Consider the following 17,590-nt stretch of genomic DNA (forward strand, 5'->3'; position numbering starts at 1 on the left):
AGTACTGCCGGTTTTTTCCTGCGTGCGAAAGAGTCAAACGCGCATCACACACAGTGCGCAGGGCACCGATTGGCCAGAGGGGAACCAAGCAGTCAGGTTTATGAAAAGAAAAACAGAATATATTAATTATAGTTTTAGCTGCTGGACAACATGCACACTAACAACACTGAGGTAATAATTTAACTGGCGTTATTTCACACACAATCCCATCTGTATAACCCAAGCCGATGTGCTTGTAGCTCATCACCACCATGTGAATGAGAGTGAATGGATGACTGGCTCACTGTAGTGTAAGGCGCTTTGGAGTCCTCTGACTCAGAAAGCAGCAATACAAGTGCAGGTCATTTAACATTATACAATGTATATCTGAATATTTTAAAATCTGCCGTTGGCCACTGATATCATATTTAACTCAACACTACATCCTAATGTAGTGGTCAGCTACAACTCCCAGACATTGGGCTTTCCTCCCATCTGGGAGGGGGGAAGTTTTCTGGAACTATCTGGATAGAAGCAAAAAGGAAGAGCTAAACTTCAAGCAATTAGATGTAGAAAATAAGGATGTGAAACTTCAGTCTTCTTCAGAGGGTTGCAATAATTTTAAAGATGTAGATTAATGTTTCTACTCCCCTCTCCTCCCCTCTGTGTGACTGAATATTGAGAACTGTCCTTAAAATGAAGAGCTTGAAAATTCTCACTCTAAAAATGGTGATATCAGAAAGAGTATTAAACTACCACAGACAAAAATTTTAAATACTACGGGATGCCCTGATATCAATACTAGGGCTGCAACTAACGACTATTTTAATAGTCGACTAGTCACTGGCTATTGAAACGATTAGTCGACTAATCGAATAATTATTACATTTTTCTTAAATTTAGCATGAGATTGCTTTATGTGAAAAATGAGCTTTAATTATGTGAAAAATGATAAAACACAAGAAAGATGGGTACTTCAATGGAAAATGCATATTTAATTGATCTTTGCTGCTGATAGGCCAATTCATACTAAAAGTAAATAAAAATGCCCTGTCTAACACCAATTAGGCACAGTGCTCAGTCAGTATAGACATAAATGCATAAATAAAATTTAAATACTTTTGTCAGGCACTGTCAGGCATAACATTAAATCTCTTTTTTAAAGGTGAAAATAAGTTTAAAACATGTACAATGTACATCCAAAACAAAACGTGTTGGCTTTAGTGTTGTTTAAATCTTATCGAGGTGAGTCAGACTCTGTTTCATTCAACTGTCCGACGTGCTTTCTCTTGAAGTGTTCATGCATCACCGAGGTGCTGCCGTCATACGCAAGGACTGCTTTGCAAATGCAGGTATTATTTTTATTCGCCGAATCCAGGCTAGAATGCTCACAAACTTTTAGATGTTTTGGTACGCGCAGCTGCTGTAATGGACGCCACCATTTCTGTTAGTTGGTGCTCAGCGGAGAAGCTATTGCGCATGTGCCACTCTCGGCAGAGATTGTAATGAAGTGAGATGCCTCACTCGGTCGGAAAAAACACGTCTGGCGACAACGTCGACAATGAAATTCATTGTCAACTAGGGCTGTCGCGGTAACCGCAAAAATGAAATATCGCGATATGAAGAAGCCCACCGCGCTGCGTCATGGGCCACCGCGATTACTGAACTTGGTTCAACTCAATGATGCATGTTGAGAAGGATGGCTGCGCTGGTATCAAAACGAAACGTTACTTCGCTCCTTTGGGAGCGCTTTGGTTTTCAGTACGTCAGCTGCTGCGCAGCCAGAGTCCTTGGCCGGGACAAAGCTGCCACCAGCGGCAAAAAATAAATAAATAATAAACGCTCGGAGACCTGCTGAAGTCCCGGACAAGCACTGCTTCTGCAACCGTCCCGAAGAGAGTTTGAGCCGAGCTGGAGCTCACTCGCTACCTGCAGGAGGAATGCATCCACCCTAAAGAACCCCCCTGACATGGTGGAGCAACAACCGGGAGAGATTCCCTTTGCTCGCCAGAGTCGCACGCAAGTTGAGTTCGGAAGCGAGCGGGGCCGGACCGGAGCGGAGGGGAGCGGAGGTAGTGGAATTTGGGGTAAGTGCAACGAGCGCACCATCCGAGAGGGTTTTCAGTGTTGCTGGAAATGTTGCCACCCCTCTCAGATCCTCTCTCAAACCGTATACGGTTAACATGCTGGTTTTCCTTGTGGGTAACAAGGACGTGACCGAGCTATAAATCACCGTCATTCGTGTGTGTGAAAGTGAAATGATAGTGCGCCCGCCCCCCGGCGCGCGCGCGCCCGGTACATGCAATTTTTTATGCTTGATTTTAAACAACTAAACAAAATGGGGACTTGTTTCTTATTTGTTAGATGCTGCAGCCAAATTTGCATTTAAAAGTTTAACCTTCTCCTGAATTTTGTTGTTTTTAAGTTCAGTCGGACTCTGACTGTCGGACAAACAAACGTTACTGCTATCCGTGTTGTTACTGCCCTTTGATCTGCATTCAGTAAAGCGTTATAAAAGAAGGCACGGCAATTTTTAACCTTTTTTAAATGTGTAAACATTATGTTTAGATAGTACTGCAATAAAAAAAGGACTGCAATAATATCGCATACCGCAATATTAAGCCACCCTGAATCACCGCAGGGGGAATTCCTCAACCGCGACAGCCCTAGTCAACACAGCTTTCAGCTGAGTTGCAGCAGGAAACAGCAGCCATCTTTGCCACGATGACAATATGAAGTAAGCCTAAGTAGTTGTATTGCAGTGAAACATGTACAGCAGCATTCGTGCTGTCTGAATCCTCACAGTGACGACTTTTGGTTCAGTTAAAGTACACACAACAAAGCCATCAGTCACAGCCGATCAATGATTCCAACGTGGTAGCATGTGTCATTTAGAAATGTTTTGCCGACAGGGTTTCTCTGTGAACAGCGGCTTCAGAGCAATGACCTCAAAGTGCCAACGATTTAATTGTAGTCAGATGAGGAAATTTTGTTTCATGGAGGCGCCTAGCAGTTGTATCATATACTCAAACACATCATGAAACGTGCCATGGCATGTTTTGTGTGTATTTACTGGTTAATGTAAAGAGTGGTTTTTCCCTACACTTTCTTTCTCATAGTTAAGAAGTTTAATTAGTCTTTCATGTTTGAATTATTTAGTATTTCCACTTTTTACTATTTACCAAGTAATGTGGATGAAAGTTGGTCTTTAAAATAAAATTCAAATCTAACATTTGGCTGTGTGCAATTTATATCAAATGTGTACCAAACCACGACTTAAGGTGACAAATAATGATTTTTTTAAAATTGAAATAGTCCTATGGGTTATCCTTAACATGTTACTGAAGATATTTACACAAAATCTCACATGAAGCAATTCCAGCTTTATTCTTGACAGTTTCACTGCCTTCTAGAACGAGGGTGGGGAATCCTAGTCCATGGAGCTGTGCTATCCTGCATGTTTTTGTTGTTTCCCTGCTTCAACACACCTGATTTTAATCGGGGGGCGATAACAGGCTTCTGCAGAGCTTCGTGAGCTGTTGCATGGGTTATTCAATCATTGAGCCATCATTACCACTTAAATTCACTCCGAGATGGAGATTCTCAAACAGAACAGCAACGGTTTAGTTTTAATTTTAATAAGTTCCACATCAATATTCATTGTTTCATGGACGACGACACAGTAATGTCACACAAATTATAACAGGCAGGAAATTCAGACAAGATAACATGTAGCTGTTAGTTAGCAGGCTAATGCAGAGCTACATCTGATCAAGACTCGGTACCAGCAGATACTCAAAATCAAATGATTCGGACTCTGGCCGGGAATGAATAAATGTGATTGGAGCATTCCGATCAAAAACACCCATGTACATGGTAATTCCACTTGAGGTTTACGTCATGATTTTTAAATTAGTCCTGGTAATACCAAACGCCTTGGTAAAATGTGGAGGACTCCATGACTGCCCAGATGGATTGAACAGCCTGTTTGTATTTCACACTGTAGCCAACCTGCACCAGGGTTCACTTGTAGGCAACAGAAAACCCAAATTCATGGGTTAGGGCAGCACCTGAGGTCTGATACACAATTACACTTACCCAAAGAAAGCAGACTATCTCAGATCAAACAAATTCGGTTTGGTTTAAATTGGACCAAACAGTGCCTTGGAATGTCACAGAGTAGGTCAAGTTCCTGACCACATGATAAGGAACGTGATTGCATTCAAACAGATATGGTTTCAGAAAAATTTTCCCACAGGAAACAAAGCTTTGGAACATGAGGCAATTCCATCATTCAGCCCATAGTCCAGATTAATTGCCATTAACAGACTGTCCCAAGCATATTTCCAGAAAAAAAAGGTTGGGGAAAAATGATAAAGTGTGTGTATCTGATTATTCAATGGACAGTTCAACAGAGCAATGCTAATCTGGTTTCTAAAATGACTTGGCACAAAAATGAAAAGGAGATCAGGTGATTATTTCTTTGTTTCAGCGATGCTTCCTGGTCAAGAAATCTTGTACCACTGGAAAGCTTGATCAGTAACCTTTACAATGAGATATAATTTGCAAGGAATACACATCTACAGAATAAGCAACACCAGCTCAACATAAAAGTTCATTGGTTCTTGTTGTGTCAATTCCTAGGAATCGTTTGACACTTTTGAAAACGATTCCCCTCATTAATTCCAGTCGGCACGAATGACGTCACCACGCACGTTGCGTAGCTTACGGAACCAGGAAAAATGGCGTCTAAGTGGCACAAAGGCTTAAAAGTTTGATATATTTTACAAGAAAGCATAACAACAGGGTAACTTGCAATAATTGCAAAGTAGATATTACATCAAAGGAGGAAGCATGAATATACAAACGTCTTTGGGCACAAAAAACGTGCTAATTGTAAGTTATTGCCGCGTTTGGACCCGCTCCGGACGAGTGAATATCAGCACACCATCAGTGGTGACGTTCACACGTCCTCTCCTGTTAATACTGCAGGTAACTAATCAACTAACACTGCCCATCATGTTAGCGTCATGTACCTTATATATGAACCTCCACACTAGCAGACTCCAGCGACAAAGGTCTGACCTGTGCTGAGATTCTACCCACTCTACAAAAGCTACAGCAACACTGCACCGAACAAGAAGATGACACTGCCTTCACAGGGAGCACAAAGCAGAACATTTGGAAACATAAATCCAACTGATACAGGTACATTTGGTTATTTATCATAAAGAAACTGACAGTTATTTTGCAGGAGCCGTGTGCTGTTAGTTTTTGGCCACTGGTTTAACTACTCTGGAATGGACAAGAAATTGGATCGAAAGACAGAATCAACAATGCCACGGGTACTGATGAAAACTTATCAATGCCCAACCCTACCCACCACCATAAATGTGCAATATCAGGTGTGTGCCTGAGTGACCAACATCACCATGGTGGTTGACCTTAAACAACTCCTGGTGGAGAATAGGATGCCATTCCAGCACGGGGAGCTGAGCTGTTGTGGCTGCATATGGATATTTCACATGCAACTGGGGTTCTATAAAATTTATATTGCAAAAACAGTCAATATGTGTTGATTTTCCTTATTATTGTGGGAAAGGGCAAACATCAGAACAGGAGTGAATGTTGTCAGACTTTTCTGGGGATCTACCCACGTGTAGATGCATTGCTCCCAAAGCCTGATTTATACTTCTCCGTCTGTGCCTGTGCTGAGACACGCAATGCTTTTATGAGTCAGGCTCACCGAGGCTGACGGAGACATGCCCAAAACTTTAAACATCGGATGAAAGTGACAGAGACCGCAAGCTTGTGATTGGTCAGGATGCCTTTTCCTATAAGTTTGTCAACAGCACCACCATTGCCTTGTCAAAAAGTAAAAAGATATTTAGCGGCAAACACGGAACAGACTGAAGAACACCTCACAGGAAAACGTCTGAAAATATGAACCTTATTCACCTGTGGCTGAAGGGGTACAAAAATACGATGCAAACGTTTTATTCGTGGACAGAAATAACAGAAGCATGGGCTTAGAGCTGGCATGAAGAGGTGTGGATACATGAGTGTTATGGTGGCGTGATGCCACAGAAAAGCACTGTGTGTGTACGTTTCTCCATTGCAGAGCTGACAGAGAAGTACAAATCAGGCTCAACAATTGTACATAATCCTTACAAGTTATACCTCAAAGTAAAGGTGGCAAATCAAGCTTTCCAATAATGTAAGCTGTATTACCCAAAAACATTTTTAAATAAAGAAATAACGGAATAAACACAGTGTTTCCTTATTTTTACTCCATTTTTAACATTATAAAGATAGCTGCAGCCCTATACTGCAGTGCTGAAAAACGTCTTCCAACCCTTTCAGCACCACTCTCCGGATGACAACCCTGTATTTGGTTTAGCTTTTCAGTGTAACAGCAACTCTCACACAACCCCACTGATGGAAAAGACAACCAAGATGGCCATATTTTCCTGGTTTCACTTTTATTAGGCATGTACAATAAAGCACTGCTTTGTGGCTCATCTCAGCAATCTAACGAGCAGAAAACATGCAGCGTTCTACTTAATAAAGACAAACAGTTTTAAGGAGATCAATGAAGGAAACTAAAGTCATATTTACAAAACAGAGCCTGAAAAAATGCGTTACACGCTGGTTGAACAGACATTAACAGAGTCTACAGAGTTGTAAGACAACATCTGCTGATAGCCAGAAGAGCGGTTTCACAGAAAAGCAGCCAGCCTCTCTTTCTTGGGCTAATGACCTTTCTAACCCCAGCAGGGCTCAATTTCCTGTTGCAGACAGAGGGTATGCCATGTTTCTCTGGTACCACTTATGGGAACAGGAGCCAAATCTCACCAGCACTAATGGGAACCGGATGAGGCATACGGATTGGAAAAGTCCAATAGCTAACCAATAATTAGCCCATGAATATATATATATATATATTTAAAATGTACCAATCAGAGAGCACAAGTGGATGAATAACAATTGGATACATATTTTAAGTTAATGAGAAACTAGATCCACAGACAATGGACATGTAATAAATATGACTATTTACAAAGTAGCAAAAATATCATTCTGTTATTTATACACATCAAAAGTAACTGAATATGTGAATAGATGTTATTGGCACTGAGCCTTTAAATGTATCACAGACATAAAAAATAGAGAGAATGGAACCCAAGCTTAAAATAAACAGATATACATCACTGCATCTGCAGTGTAGTCAACATGAGCGCCCCTACAAGCTACAACACACTGTGGCTTGGAGGAAAACACCACCAGCAGCACTGCAGTGTTTTTCTCATCATTGGTACTGCACCAAAGTGGAAAGCTTCTCCTCCATATTCCACTTCTACTGGAGCTTACCTTAAATCCCACCAACTCTTTCACATTTTATTTTAAACATGCACACTACCAAACCTACCCATTTACTTCAGTCACACGTGTTCAGATAGACAGATACACAGGCACCCATAAAACAGGTAATTCCGGGTAGCAAGTGAACGCTTCAAAATGGTCTCGCCAACAACTCTTTTAAAACAAACGGACTTTCGTTGCCTTTGGCTCTGAGGATCTAATTCAGAGCCAGCCTAAAATCTTGGATTTAAACTAATCATGAAAGACTTCATGCAACATGCTAGGATTATAAAATGTTTAGTTTAAACATAATCTAAGGTGAGTAGTGTGTTGGATCAACTCCAAATGAGCTAAGTGCCAGTCAGCCATTTAAAATGGGTCAACATCAGGATGCTATTGGGTGCACTCCCTAGAGGAATATTGTAATGTTAATTATTCTTGGGGGAATGGAAATGCCCCTATAGTGAAAGCAAAATGTAGTGTTTCCAAAGACAAGTGGGGTGAATTAATCCAAAACAAGCGCTCAGAAACTCACGTTCAATCCAAAATGAACGCATTTCCCGTGTAAATCACCAGCTGCCCCTTCAGTATATTTATATTTAATTGTAAAGCATCAACGTTCTTGTACTATCACGCACAGCCAATGGTCCAACTGCGTACCTTCAAATAACCTTAAATACTACAACTAAATGTAATTTGTAATAAAATATTGATCAATATTTCAAACTTTTTGACTTCAGTTTCATAAAAGATCGTTTAAGAAGGTTGTTTAACAAAAAAATAGCCATTATATAACCACGTCGACGTCCATTTCCAGTGATAACGCCAATAAAAGGTTATGAGAAACAAAGTTGACCTTTGTCGCAACATACAACCAGAGTTGAACCGTGGGCAACAGCAGCGGTTTGTTGTTGTTAACATGTTAGCCAAGCAGAAACAGTAACGTGAGACTTACCTCTTAATCCCAACTACTTCCAATTTTTATTAGAATCGTTAATGTTTAGTCGATGCCGCAACGTTTTCGACTGGTGCTGGATAGTCCCATTTGTTGCAGTCGGCTCAATATAAATTCCGGAGACATCCGCATAAGCTTGCGACGACCATTGCAGCTAAAAGCAGCTCGCCAGAGCCGAGGCTAGCGCTAGCTTGTTAAAACCGTGTAGACCCAACAAACAGACGTCCACAGAAAAGGAGACTAGAATATCCGCCAAAAAAATAGTTTACAGCGTCGCTACTGCGTCTTCGTCGCAGTCTAAGCACCATTCGGAGTCCATAGGCGCAAAGTCAAGCTTGTTTGGGAAAACGTGAAGCATCAAAATATCATATTTTTGTTTCGCTTTAATCCTCTCCGCCAACCCATTCGAGCGGTTTTCGATCGGCCTTTGACTTCAGTTGTGTAGACGCTTGAAGCGGAAATGCATCCGGGATGAAAGGAGTTTTCTGATTGGCTCACACGCTGGGGGCGGAAACCTTTCAAGCGCGAGGAATCTGACGCCATTTTGGATCTTCACAGTACGTCAGCCTCTTGTTACAGTAAACCCCATCACTGCACCAATATGGCTGAAACCCCGTCGTAGTTTCCAGCACAAGAGACAACTCTCCATTATGCAGTTGGAGGAGTAAGAAAAGGAAATGGAGTTCGGGCACTGGGTGAACTCGTTTTAATATCCTTCGACATCCATACTGTTGTTGTTTTTCTTTTTAAAACGTAAATCAGAATATTGTGAACGTGGCATCATTCAAATTTTTATGCACTTAAGAAGTTGAAACAATACAATTTCTAAAAAAAAAGTAGCAATACAATTTCTAAAGAAGTAGCAATAATTTGTTAAATTCTTATGTGATCTTTCAATTTATATTTCTTTCAAATGCAAAAAAGCACTTTTTAGTCTTAGATTTCCTATCCCAAAAGAAATGATCTAAGCAGCGCTCTGATAAATGGCACAATCTTGTCGCTTTACAAGAGTTTGTGTTTAGGAGATGAAGTTAGCGGATAAACGGAGCGTTCCGGTGCAAAATTGAACGTATCCGCAAAGGGATGATACGAGAAATCCTATTGGTTCGAGGAAAACGTCTCTCTACTTATTGGGTTTTCACATGCCATTCACACTGACCCGTACGTGTGTCATTGGACTATGTAGTTGTTTACAACCGCGGTGGGAAATAAAACATTAGTTTATGTTTTCTGGGTACTAAACACGTTATAAGCTAAATTACCCGACTGTAGCTACTGAAGAGGAGTGTCGTCGTAAAACTTAAGTAGTGTTATAATAATTTAGAACAACATATATTTTTTAGAAATTAACAAATAAAACACATAAAAATAATAAAATCCACTCATTTGTGTAAATGAAGACAAACGCGCATTTACATTATTTCTCTGGTTCAAGCGATCCATAGAGTATTCTTGAACAAGGTCGCCATCTGGTGGATGGTTGTAAATCAACACCTTTCATCGATATAGATAATTATTCTAAGATATTCACTTTTAAATGATGGAGTTTAAAATATTGCTTTTTTCGTGCTATTTGTTTGCTATTTGTGTAATAATAGCAAACACTCAAACTTACACACGAATAATTTTTCACGTTTTTTAGCTCTTGGTACCAATATGAAGCTTTTTTCTTCATCCATGTAAAATCTCAGAAAGAGTGTTATTTCCTATTTCAAATTAACACATTTTTCTAAATGTTCTAAAATACGATTCAACACTGAAATAATATGAAATAATAACCTTAGAATAATTAAACAGAATATACTGTATTTGAAAGTACACTATATTGGTTAAATTTCTATATATTTTTTCTTCTGGAACTATGTGTAGACATTATGTGATTCTGAAACACTTGTCACAGCAAATTCTTAATGTCAGGCTTTTCAGAACTGGTTTTCAAAACAAAAATCCCAACACTTAGACTGGTTAACAAACAAGATATAGATATTTATTTTCTTCAGGTTAATTTTTTACGTAATTGTTGATTTAAAAGCTGCATTTTCAAAGATTTTAACCACTTTTTATTAAATGAAAATATACATGACACTTTGTGCCCACTGGGTGGCACTGGTTCCCCGTTACCTGGTTAAGAACTTCCGATATAAACCAACGAAGAGCAGTCGCCGTTGACTTACGTAGCATGATGCTAGCTCCAAGGTTGGGGGTAAACAAACGTTCCTTTAACATTTCTGAGCTTCACTAAGGATTGCTGTTATGGGACTGCTACTAGTCAGTTCATGTTCACATTGACTCGTAAAAAACACCATGTCGGCCATGTTGTTACCGCACAGCACGGCTGTTTGTAGAAGGCGCAGCAGATGTTTATTCCTGTCGCTATCAAAGCGTAACTCTCATGCTTTTGCAAGCAAACTCATCAACACCCATAGCGGCAAAAATGTGCTGTCAAGGTGTGTTAACGTGGGTAAGACGCTTGTTTCAAGCTCAGAGGGGGCTCTGACAAGTCGCACACAGAGTAAACTCATCCAGGTAAGCAGAAACATTTGTAGATTTTTAAAAGAAAACTAAAAAGCTGGTTTCTTTTTGTGGTCTTGGCTAATCCTATTCCTTAATAGTGATCCTGACCTTTAAATATGATCTTAATCTGTTTTTTTCCAAGATGATTATTCTCAATAGAAAGCGATTTTGTTATTCTCTGGTAACATATAACTGTTATCTGCTCTGCTCTCAGCAGTTTTAACTCCATTCTCATGTTTCAGAGTCTTCTTCACAGACCTTTAGGATCTAGCATGGTGGGACTTAGCAAAGAGTTAATCAGGAACAACCTACTGAGAAATCCAGTTGGTTTGATTAATCTATTAGGTGATTATCAGTCCCATTTCCACCATGAATATATTTATGTTCCAGTATTAACACTGTGTCTAAAACCGTTTTAATCTTAGGAGCAACGCACTTTTTCAGTGCGTCTCAGTCTCAACGACAGAACGATAAAAGTTCTGGATCAAAGGGAAAAACTCCACAGGAAGATGAAGGTAAAAATCCACCATGAGTAGTTTTTTTTCCCGCTTTTCTCTTCCTTTGATCCCGTTGATGTCACATTTTACATTTTAGAAGAGAAGAAGCGGCGTGAGCAGGAGGATCAGATGTACCGCGATCGCCTGCGCACTCTCTTCATCATTGCACTCATCATGAGCCTACTGAACTCCATCAACACCAGCGGTGGGAACATCTCCTGGAACGACTTTGTCAACGAGATGTTGGTCAAAGGAGAGGTGTCCCGTGTGCAGGTGGTTCCTGAGAGCGACATCGTGGAAATTTATCTTCACCCGGGGGCCGTTATCTTTGGAAGGCCTGTAAGTGGCGTGGGAGTTTGTGCAAAGTGAAAAGCCAAAGAGCAAACGAGACATGCATGCTAACGTCTGATCTGCTTCACGTGTCTTCCTCTGCAGAGGCTGGCCCTCATGTACAGGATGCAGGTTGCTAACATAGACAAGTTTGAGGAGAAGCTGAGAGCAGCAGAGGAGGAGCTGAACATTGACGTTAAAGATAGAATCCCGGTGTCCTACAAACGCACGGGATTCTTTGGGAAGTACGAAACTGAACCTCTTCTTCAAACAGGAGTTTGATTCAGACAGGTTTTTGGTCTGGGCCAGTTAAATTGAGCAACATTATTTTTTATTTTATTTTTTTATCTCCTGCCAACCGTTTGAAATGTGACCAGTTGTAACATTTTGATAACGTTGTCTCTTCGCAGAACCATCTATGCTCTGGGGATGGCTGCTGTAGGCGTAGCTATTCTCTGGTACATCTTCCGACTAGCAGGCATGGTTGGCAGGGACGGCGGCTTCAGCGCTTTTGTGAGTAAAAAAACCCAACAAGAGCTGTTGTCTTTACTTAACAGCAGACTAACCATGTATTATAACAAACCCCGCAGAATCAGCTGAAGATGGCCAAGTTCACTATTGTAGACGGGAAATCGAGTAAAGGCGTGAGCTTCAAGGATGTAGCGGGACTGCATGAAGCGAAGATGGAAGTAAAAGAATTTGTCGATTACTTAAAGGTCAGAAACCACACTTGAACTTTCCACTAGTGTTTGTTTGACTCTTGTGAAGCAAACAGTGGATATGTAATACAATAATGTGTAAATAAACTCGTTACGTGTTGGCAGAGTCCAGAGCGGTACCTGCAGCTGGGAGCCAAAGTTCCCAAAGGTGCGTTGCTGCTTGGACCTCCTGGATGTGGCAAAACCCTGCTAGCGAAGGCCGTAGCTACGGAGGCTCAGGTTCCCTTTCTGGCTATGGCCGGCTCTGAGTTTGTGGAGGTCATAGGAGGTGAATAAAAACCATAACCGTAGTTGAGCCGGTGGCGCTCACACCCACAGCTAGGCTTCGTCGCACACAGCAGCTTTTGTCAACGTGAGATGCGTCGTGACTCGTGTTGTTTGTGCGCAGGTCTCGGCGCCGCCAGGGTCCGGAGTCTGTTCAAAGAGGCTCGCGCTCGAGCGCCGTGCATCGTCTACATCGATGAGATCGACGCCGTAGGAAAGAAGCGCTCCACCAACATGTCGGGTTTCTCCAACACCGAAGAGGAGCAGACGCTCAACCAGCTGCTGGTGGAGATGGACGGTGAGCAGAGCCGCCAGATCCCACACATCAGATGAAAGGATGAATCGTTCAAATCCACCTCCTCTTCTCTTTCGGCAGGCATGGGAACCACAGACCACGTCATAGTCCTCGCCTCCACCAACAGAGCAGATATTCTGGACAATGCTCTGATGAGACCAGGCAGACTGGACAGACACATCTTCATCGATCTGCCCACTCTGCAGGTCGTTCTAGTGACACCGATTTCATCTTATTGTCCTCAGTGTCAGTCCATCACTTCCTAAAGCTAAAAACGAATATACGCCCCTCCAAAAACTTGCATCCACGCCACCTCGTTTTAAAAAGAAACTCTGTCCACACGTACCCGGATAAATACGTTGTTAAGGACATGCCAGACCTGTAGGCGGCAGTACTTCCCCCGTTCTTAACCTCGTCCTTCGTCTGTGGTCTTCAGCAAGGAGCAGTAAGTCCGCTTGCAAAAACAAACAAGCAGAAAGCGCTTGGACAGTTGATAAAGCGAGCGCAGCTCTGAGGGCATCCATGCTGTCGGCTAGTGTAAACACAGGTCACACACGTGATGTCAGCATTTTTATGTCGCGGAAAGTGACGTTGCGGACCTTAAAACTCCGGTTTTGTCCGTCCACACGCAGACACCCAAAACGGAGAAAACGCAGATCTTCACTTTGGCCGGAGTTTTTAAAAAGATCCGTTTTCGTGTGAAAAAACTCCGTTTTCGTGTGGATGACAGGCCAAACGTAGAAAACTACGTTTTGGCAGATCCCCGGCTACGTGTGGACAGGGCCTAAATGTTGCTACAGTAACGGTAACGAAAACAACTTTAGTAACTGTAGTGTGTTACCCGCTGTTGTAGCTCAGCTCAGTTTGCGTCGGTCGCTCGCAACTCTAACCGTGGTTTATTGTTTTTAACGTTTTTCAGGAGAGGAAGGAGATCTTTGAGCAGCACCTGAAGATCCTGAAGTTGACCCAGCCGGCTGATTTCTATTCGCTGCGTCTGGCCGAGCTCACCCCAGGCTTCAGCGGTACGACGGTGCCCACGGCTCCACCCTGGTGCAAAACTAGCCACCATCTTTAAAATGACGTTCTTCCGTAAAAGACCAGATTACTTTAAATCCTTCACCGACAGAACTGCTAACGTATCCATTTCTCCCTGATGCATCGACTTTTAAAGACTTTGATGCCTTCTTAATTACCACACACACACCCCTCCCAGTAAAGATGACACGTCCGTGTTTCCCTGCAGGTGCGGACATCGCCAACATCTGTAACGAAGCTGCTCTGCACGCTGCTAGAGAAGGCTTCAAGTCCATAGATACGTTCAACTTTGAGTATGCAGTGGAAAGGGTCATAGCAGGTACGGGAACTCCTGGTAGCCGCGTGTTTCTGTGCATCATCGTGACCGAATGTGATTAGAGAGTGTGTGTTTCACCAGGGAGTGTGAAGAAAAGTAAGATCCTGTCCAAGGAAGAGCGGAGGGTGGTCGCTTTCCATGAGTCGGGTCACGCGTTGGTGGGGTGGCTGCTGGAGCACACGGAGGCTGTGCTGAAGGTACCTCATGATGGAGCTTGTAGATGTGCTCCATAGGGATTAAGAGTATTTGTATGAAGAAGTGTTGGTCGGTTGTTTACGTGACATTCAGGTGTCGATCGCCCCGCGGACGAACGCGGCTCTGGGGTTCGCTCAGATCTTACCCAGAGACCAGTTCCTGTTCACCAAGGAGCAGCTGTTTGAGCGCATGTGCATGGCTCTGGGAGGGAGAGCAGCAGAGGCTCTCACGTTCAACAGAGTCACCACGGGTACGCGCACAACCTGGGGACGCAGTGAACAGGCGGGTGTGAGTTCAGATCATGCAGAGCCCTTGTTTCTGCCCTCACCAGGAGCTCAGGACGACCTGCGTAAGGTGACACGCGTGGCCTACTCCATGGTGAAGCAGTACGGCATGTGTGACGGCGTGGGACAGGTCTCCTTCCCGGAGACTGAAGAACAGGGTGCAGTCGGACGCCGTCCCTTCAGCCAGGGTCTGCAGCAACAGATGGATCACGTGGGTTCCAGAAGCAGAATCCTCTCGTGTTCCCGTTTTATCTGTTTGAAGCTTCACGTCTGTTTTGTTGTAGGAGGCGAAGCTGTTGATCGCTCGAGCGTACAGACACACAGAGAAGCTGCTGCAGGACAACAGAGACAAGCTCACACAGGTCAGCTGCTCTTGTTTTCAAGTGGTGCTCGCTGCAGAACCACAAAGGCGGAGCTGCACCAGAGTCAGCCCCGCCCATTCCATCAGAGTCAGTCCAATTCCTTCCAGTTGTCAGACTTGATAGCATTCTGGAACCAGAGAGGGTGTTATAGCCAATATCATCTAAAATGCAAGATTGAGGACGGAGTTGAGGTTCCATATAATAAAAAAATCTAACTTTTGGAACTTTTTACCATGTTTTATTGTCATTTCCTCATAAGAAACACGCCAAAGCCATTTTTGGCCTCATTCATGCATTTTCCTCCCATCTCAGCTTCAGTTTGGTCTCCTCCCCTGAAGCGGGTCTGGTCTTGGTTCTCAAATCTGGATATTCTGTGAATTTTCTGACAAATTATTTTTGAAATTACTTCTACTGAGACACCGCCGGAAAAACCATACATCCCATCTACAAAGACACACTGGATGGCACAATTACTTGTAACACCACTTGCTTGTTACCAGATGTAGTGGTGAAGTGGTTATGGAGGCAGGTTGACATGCAGTTTTGCGCAGGTTCGCCTCCCAGTAGCGGAAAACCCCTTTTCTAGCTACACTTGCCACTACTATGTTTACAACAATTTATAGGTATACCGTTTAAAATATAATGACTAATGTTTAATTAGCCAGTGTGAGTCCATTTGTGAGCAGAGTTTCAACTAAAATGCTGTTTAGGAACGACCAAATTCAAAGAACTTTTAGAGACATAAATATTTTGCGGAAATAAAGATTACAACTAAAATATAAACAAATTAAATGTTTCAGCTGGCTAAATAGATTGCTGCCGACCCCACCGAGAGTCGAACCAGCATCAGCAGAGGGGAAAGCAGAACAAGTCAGACGATCTCGCCACTGGACTACCAGAACCCACACATTAGTCTTAAAGATCCTGTTGTAGGCCGCTTTTGTTGGAGCGGCTGTGGGCAGATATTCACTAAAAGAAACTTTCATTTCAGGAAATATTCAGGCTTTGTCATGTGGCAAGTTATATTTATCTTGTTTAGTTGGAGCATAGAACATAGCATTAACAACTGTAAACCAGTAACAGCCGTAATTCATGTGGGTCGGGTTAGTTTGCGATAAAGTTGAAAAACAAAAACAGAAGAAGTCAGTGGGCTAGGCTGAGTGTGCGTGAATGGGCGGGGCTGACTCTGGTGCAGCTCCACCTTTGTAGTTCTGCAGCGAGCACCCTCTCCTTGTTTTTGCGCCTTTCGTCTCTGCTATTTGTAAGATCCCGCTGATTGAGTGATTATTCTGGTCTGCAGCTGGCCCACGCCCTGCTGGAGCGTGAGGTGGTGAACTACGACGACATCGAAGCCCTGCTGGGTCCGCCGCCTCACGGGCCCAAGAAGAAAATACTGCCACAGAGCTGGGTGGAGGCTGAGAGGGACAAGCAGGACACGGGGGACAGCGAACCTCCTCCACCTCCCGACAAGCACAGAGAGGACGACGTAAATCCTCACTTAGTTGTCCCACGTTGATCTTTTCCAGCTGCTGCTGTTGGTTCATCAGGGACGGCAGAATATTCTGGAAAATATTCACCTTTTCGCTCCGGCTTGTAAAGGTTTCCAAATGCACCGGTTTTGTTTATAGAAACGATAGTTTGGAGCTTTGTGAATAAATAACAGCTGTTGTTGTTGTCATGTTTGCTGCCCAAACAGATCATCGCATCCTAGCAGCACTTAAAGCAACATGATTTAATAAAGATGCAGCAGGACGTGGGGAGTAATGCTCCCGTCGTCGTTTCCTGTAGTGAACATTCATGACTTGTTGTAATGCAGCATCAAGGGTTGGGATCTTTAGGGGACAGAGACTTCTGCAAGTGCAACTAATAGAACTGAAACTCCTGAATTTGTTAAATTTATCTAGAAAAACCGATCAAAGCCGGCGTTTCGGTGCAGGAAGCTTCACGTTTGTGATTTCTGTAGAATACTGAAGAGCGTTGAAACGAGGGAAGAAATTCTCTTTTTATCACTAAGGAAGCCGTGTTTTATATTTTTAAATCTTTTTTTGTGAATTAACATTTTTAAATGAAGACTGCACTTTTAGCGCCCCCTAGTGTCCGTTTGTAGAATCAATAGCAAAACAACAGCTGAAACGTCTCCCCAGCCTTCATTAGTGTCTACAGGAACGATTCATCACTAAATCTAACAAATCAGCTCATGCTGTGTCCGCTCCAACAGACTGGCCCGGCACTCTGAAGTGGCAAGTGGAATACTCTGGCCACAGGGGGTGATGGGGCTGGATGACATTAATCCTATAAATGGTCATTTTAGCACATACTGGATAAAGAAAAGGATTTAAAATATTAAAGAAGGTACAAAGTTTCTAATGATTATTTCTGATTTTAATCGGCCACTCTTGAGTTTTTCATGCAGGCTGAACATGAAAATAGTCTCCTACACCTACCTCCTGCATCAGCTTCTGATAGAAATTAGACAGTGAAAC

General features: G+C 42.7%; 2 protein-coding genes across 2 annotated transcripts in view; one reads left to right on the top strand and one right to left on the bottom strand.

Annotated features, from left to right (window-relative positions):
• The window catches only part of ankrd11 (ankyrin repeat domain 11), a 193,024-nt gene extending 184,499 nt beyond the window's left edge, over positions 1-8,525 (bottom strand). The window contains exon 1 of the mRNA XM_015953336.3: positions 8,297-8,525. The gene's annotated coding sequence lies outside the window, so the exon portion shown is untranslated. The remainder of the gene's footprint in view (positions 1-8,296) is intronic.
• Positions 8,526-10,449: 1,924 nt separating this feature from the next.
• Positions 10,450-16,905, top strand: spg7 (SPG7 matrix AAA peptidase subunit, paraplegin). The gene is made up of 17 exons (XM_015953341.3): positions 10,450-10,822; positions 11,053-11,155; positions 11,236-11,325; positions 11,405-11,646; positions 11,743-11,882; positions 12,048-12,150; positions 12,228-12,353; positions 12,462-12,624; positions 12,745-12,918; positions 12,997-13,121; positions 13,835-13,937; positions 14,159-14,269; positions 14,348-14,463; positions 14,555-14,711; positions 14,793-14,956; positions 15,030-15,107; positions 16,408-16,905. The coding sequence occupies exons 1-17, from the start codon at positions 10,601-10,603 to the stop codon at positions 16,621-16,623; spliced, it is 2,433 nt and encodes an 810-aa protein (XP_015808827.1). The 5' UTR covers positions 10,450-10,600; the 3' UTR covers positions 16,624-16,905.
• The last annotated feature ends 685 nt before the right edge of the window (positions 16,906-17,590 follow it).

This window comes from Nothobranchius furzeri, chromosome 9, assembly GCF_043380555.1.
Source record: "Nothobranchius furzeri strain GRZ-AD chromosome 9, NfurGRZ-RIMD1, whole genome shotgun sequence".
Lineage (NCBI taxonomy): Eukaryota > Metazoa > Chordata > Actinopteri > Cyprinodontiformes > Nothobranchiidae > Nothobranchius > Nothobranchius furzeri.

Bases quoted from the DNA above. Each gene is read 5' to 3' on its own strand.
- spg7 (XM_015953341.3), top strand. From the start codon at position 10,601: ATGTCGGCCATGTTGTTACCGCACAGCACGGCTGTTTGTAGAAGGCGC. The intron at 14,464-14,554 runs GTACCTCATGAT...CGTGACATTCAG, and splicing joins ACACGGAGGCTGTGCTGAAG to GTGTCGATCGCCCCGCGGAC. The intron at 15,108-16,407 runs GTCAGCTGCTCT...TCTGGTCTGCAG, and splicing joins ACAGAGACAAGCTCACACAG to CTGGCCCACGCCCTGCTGGA.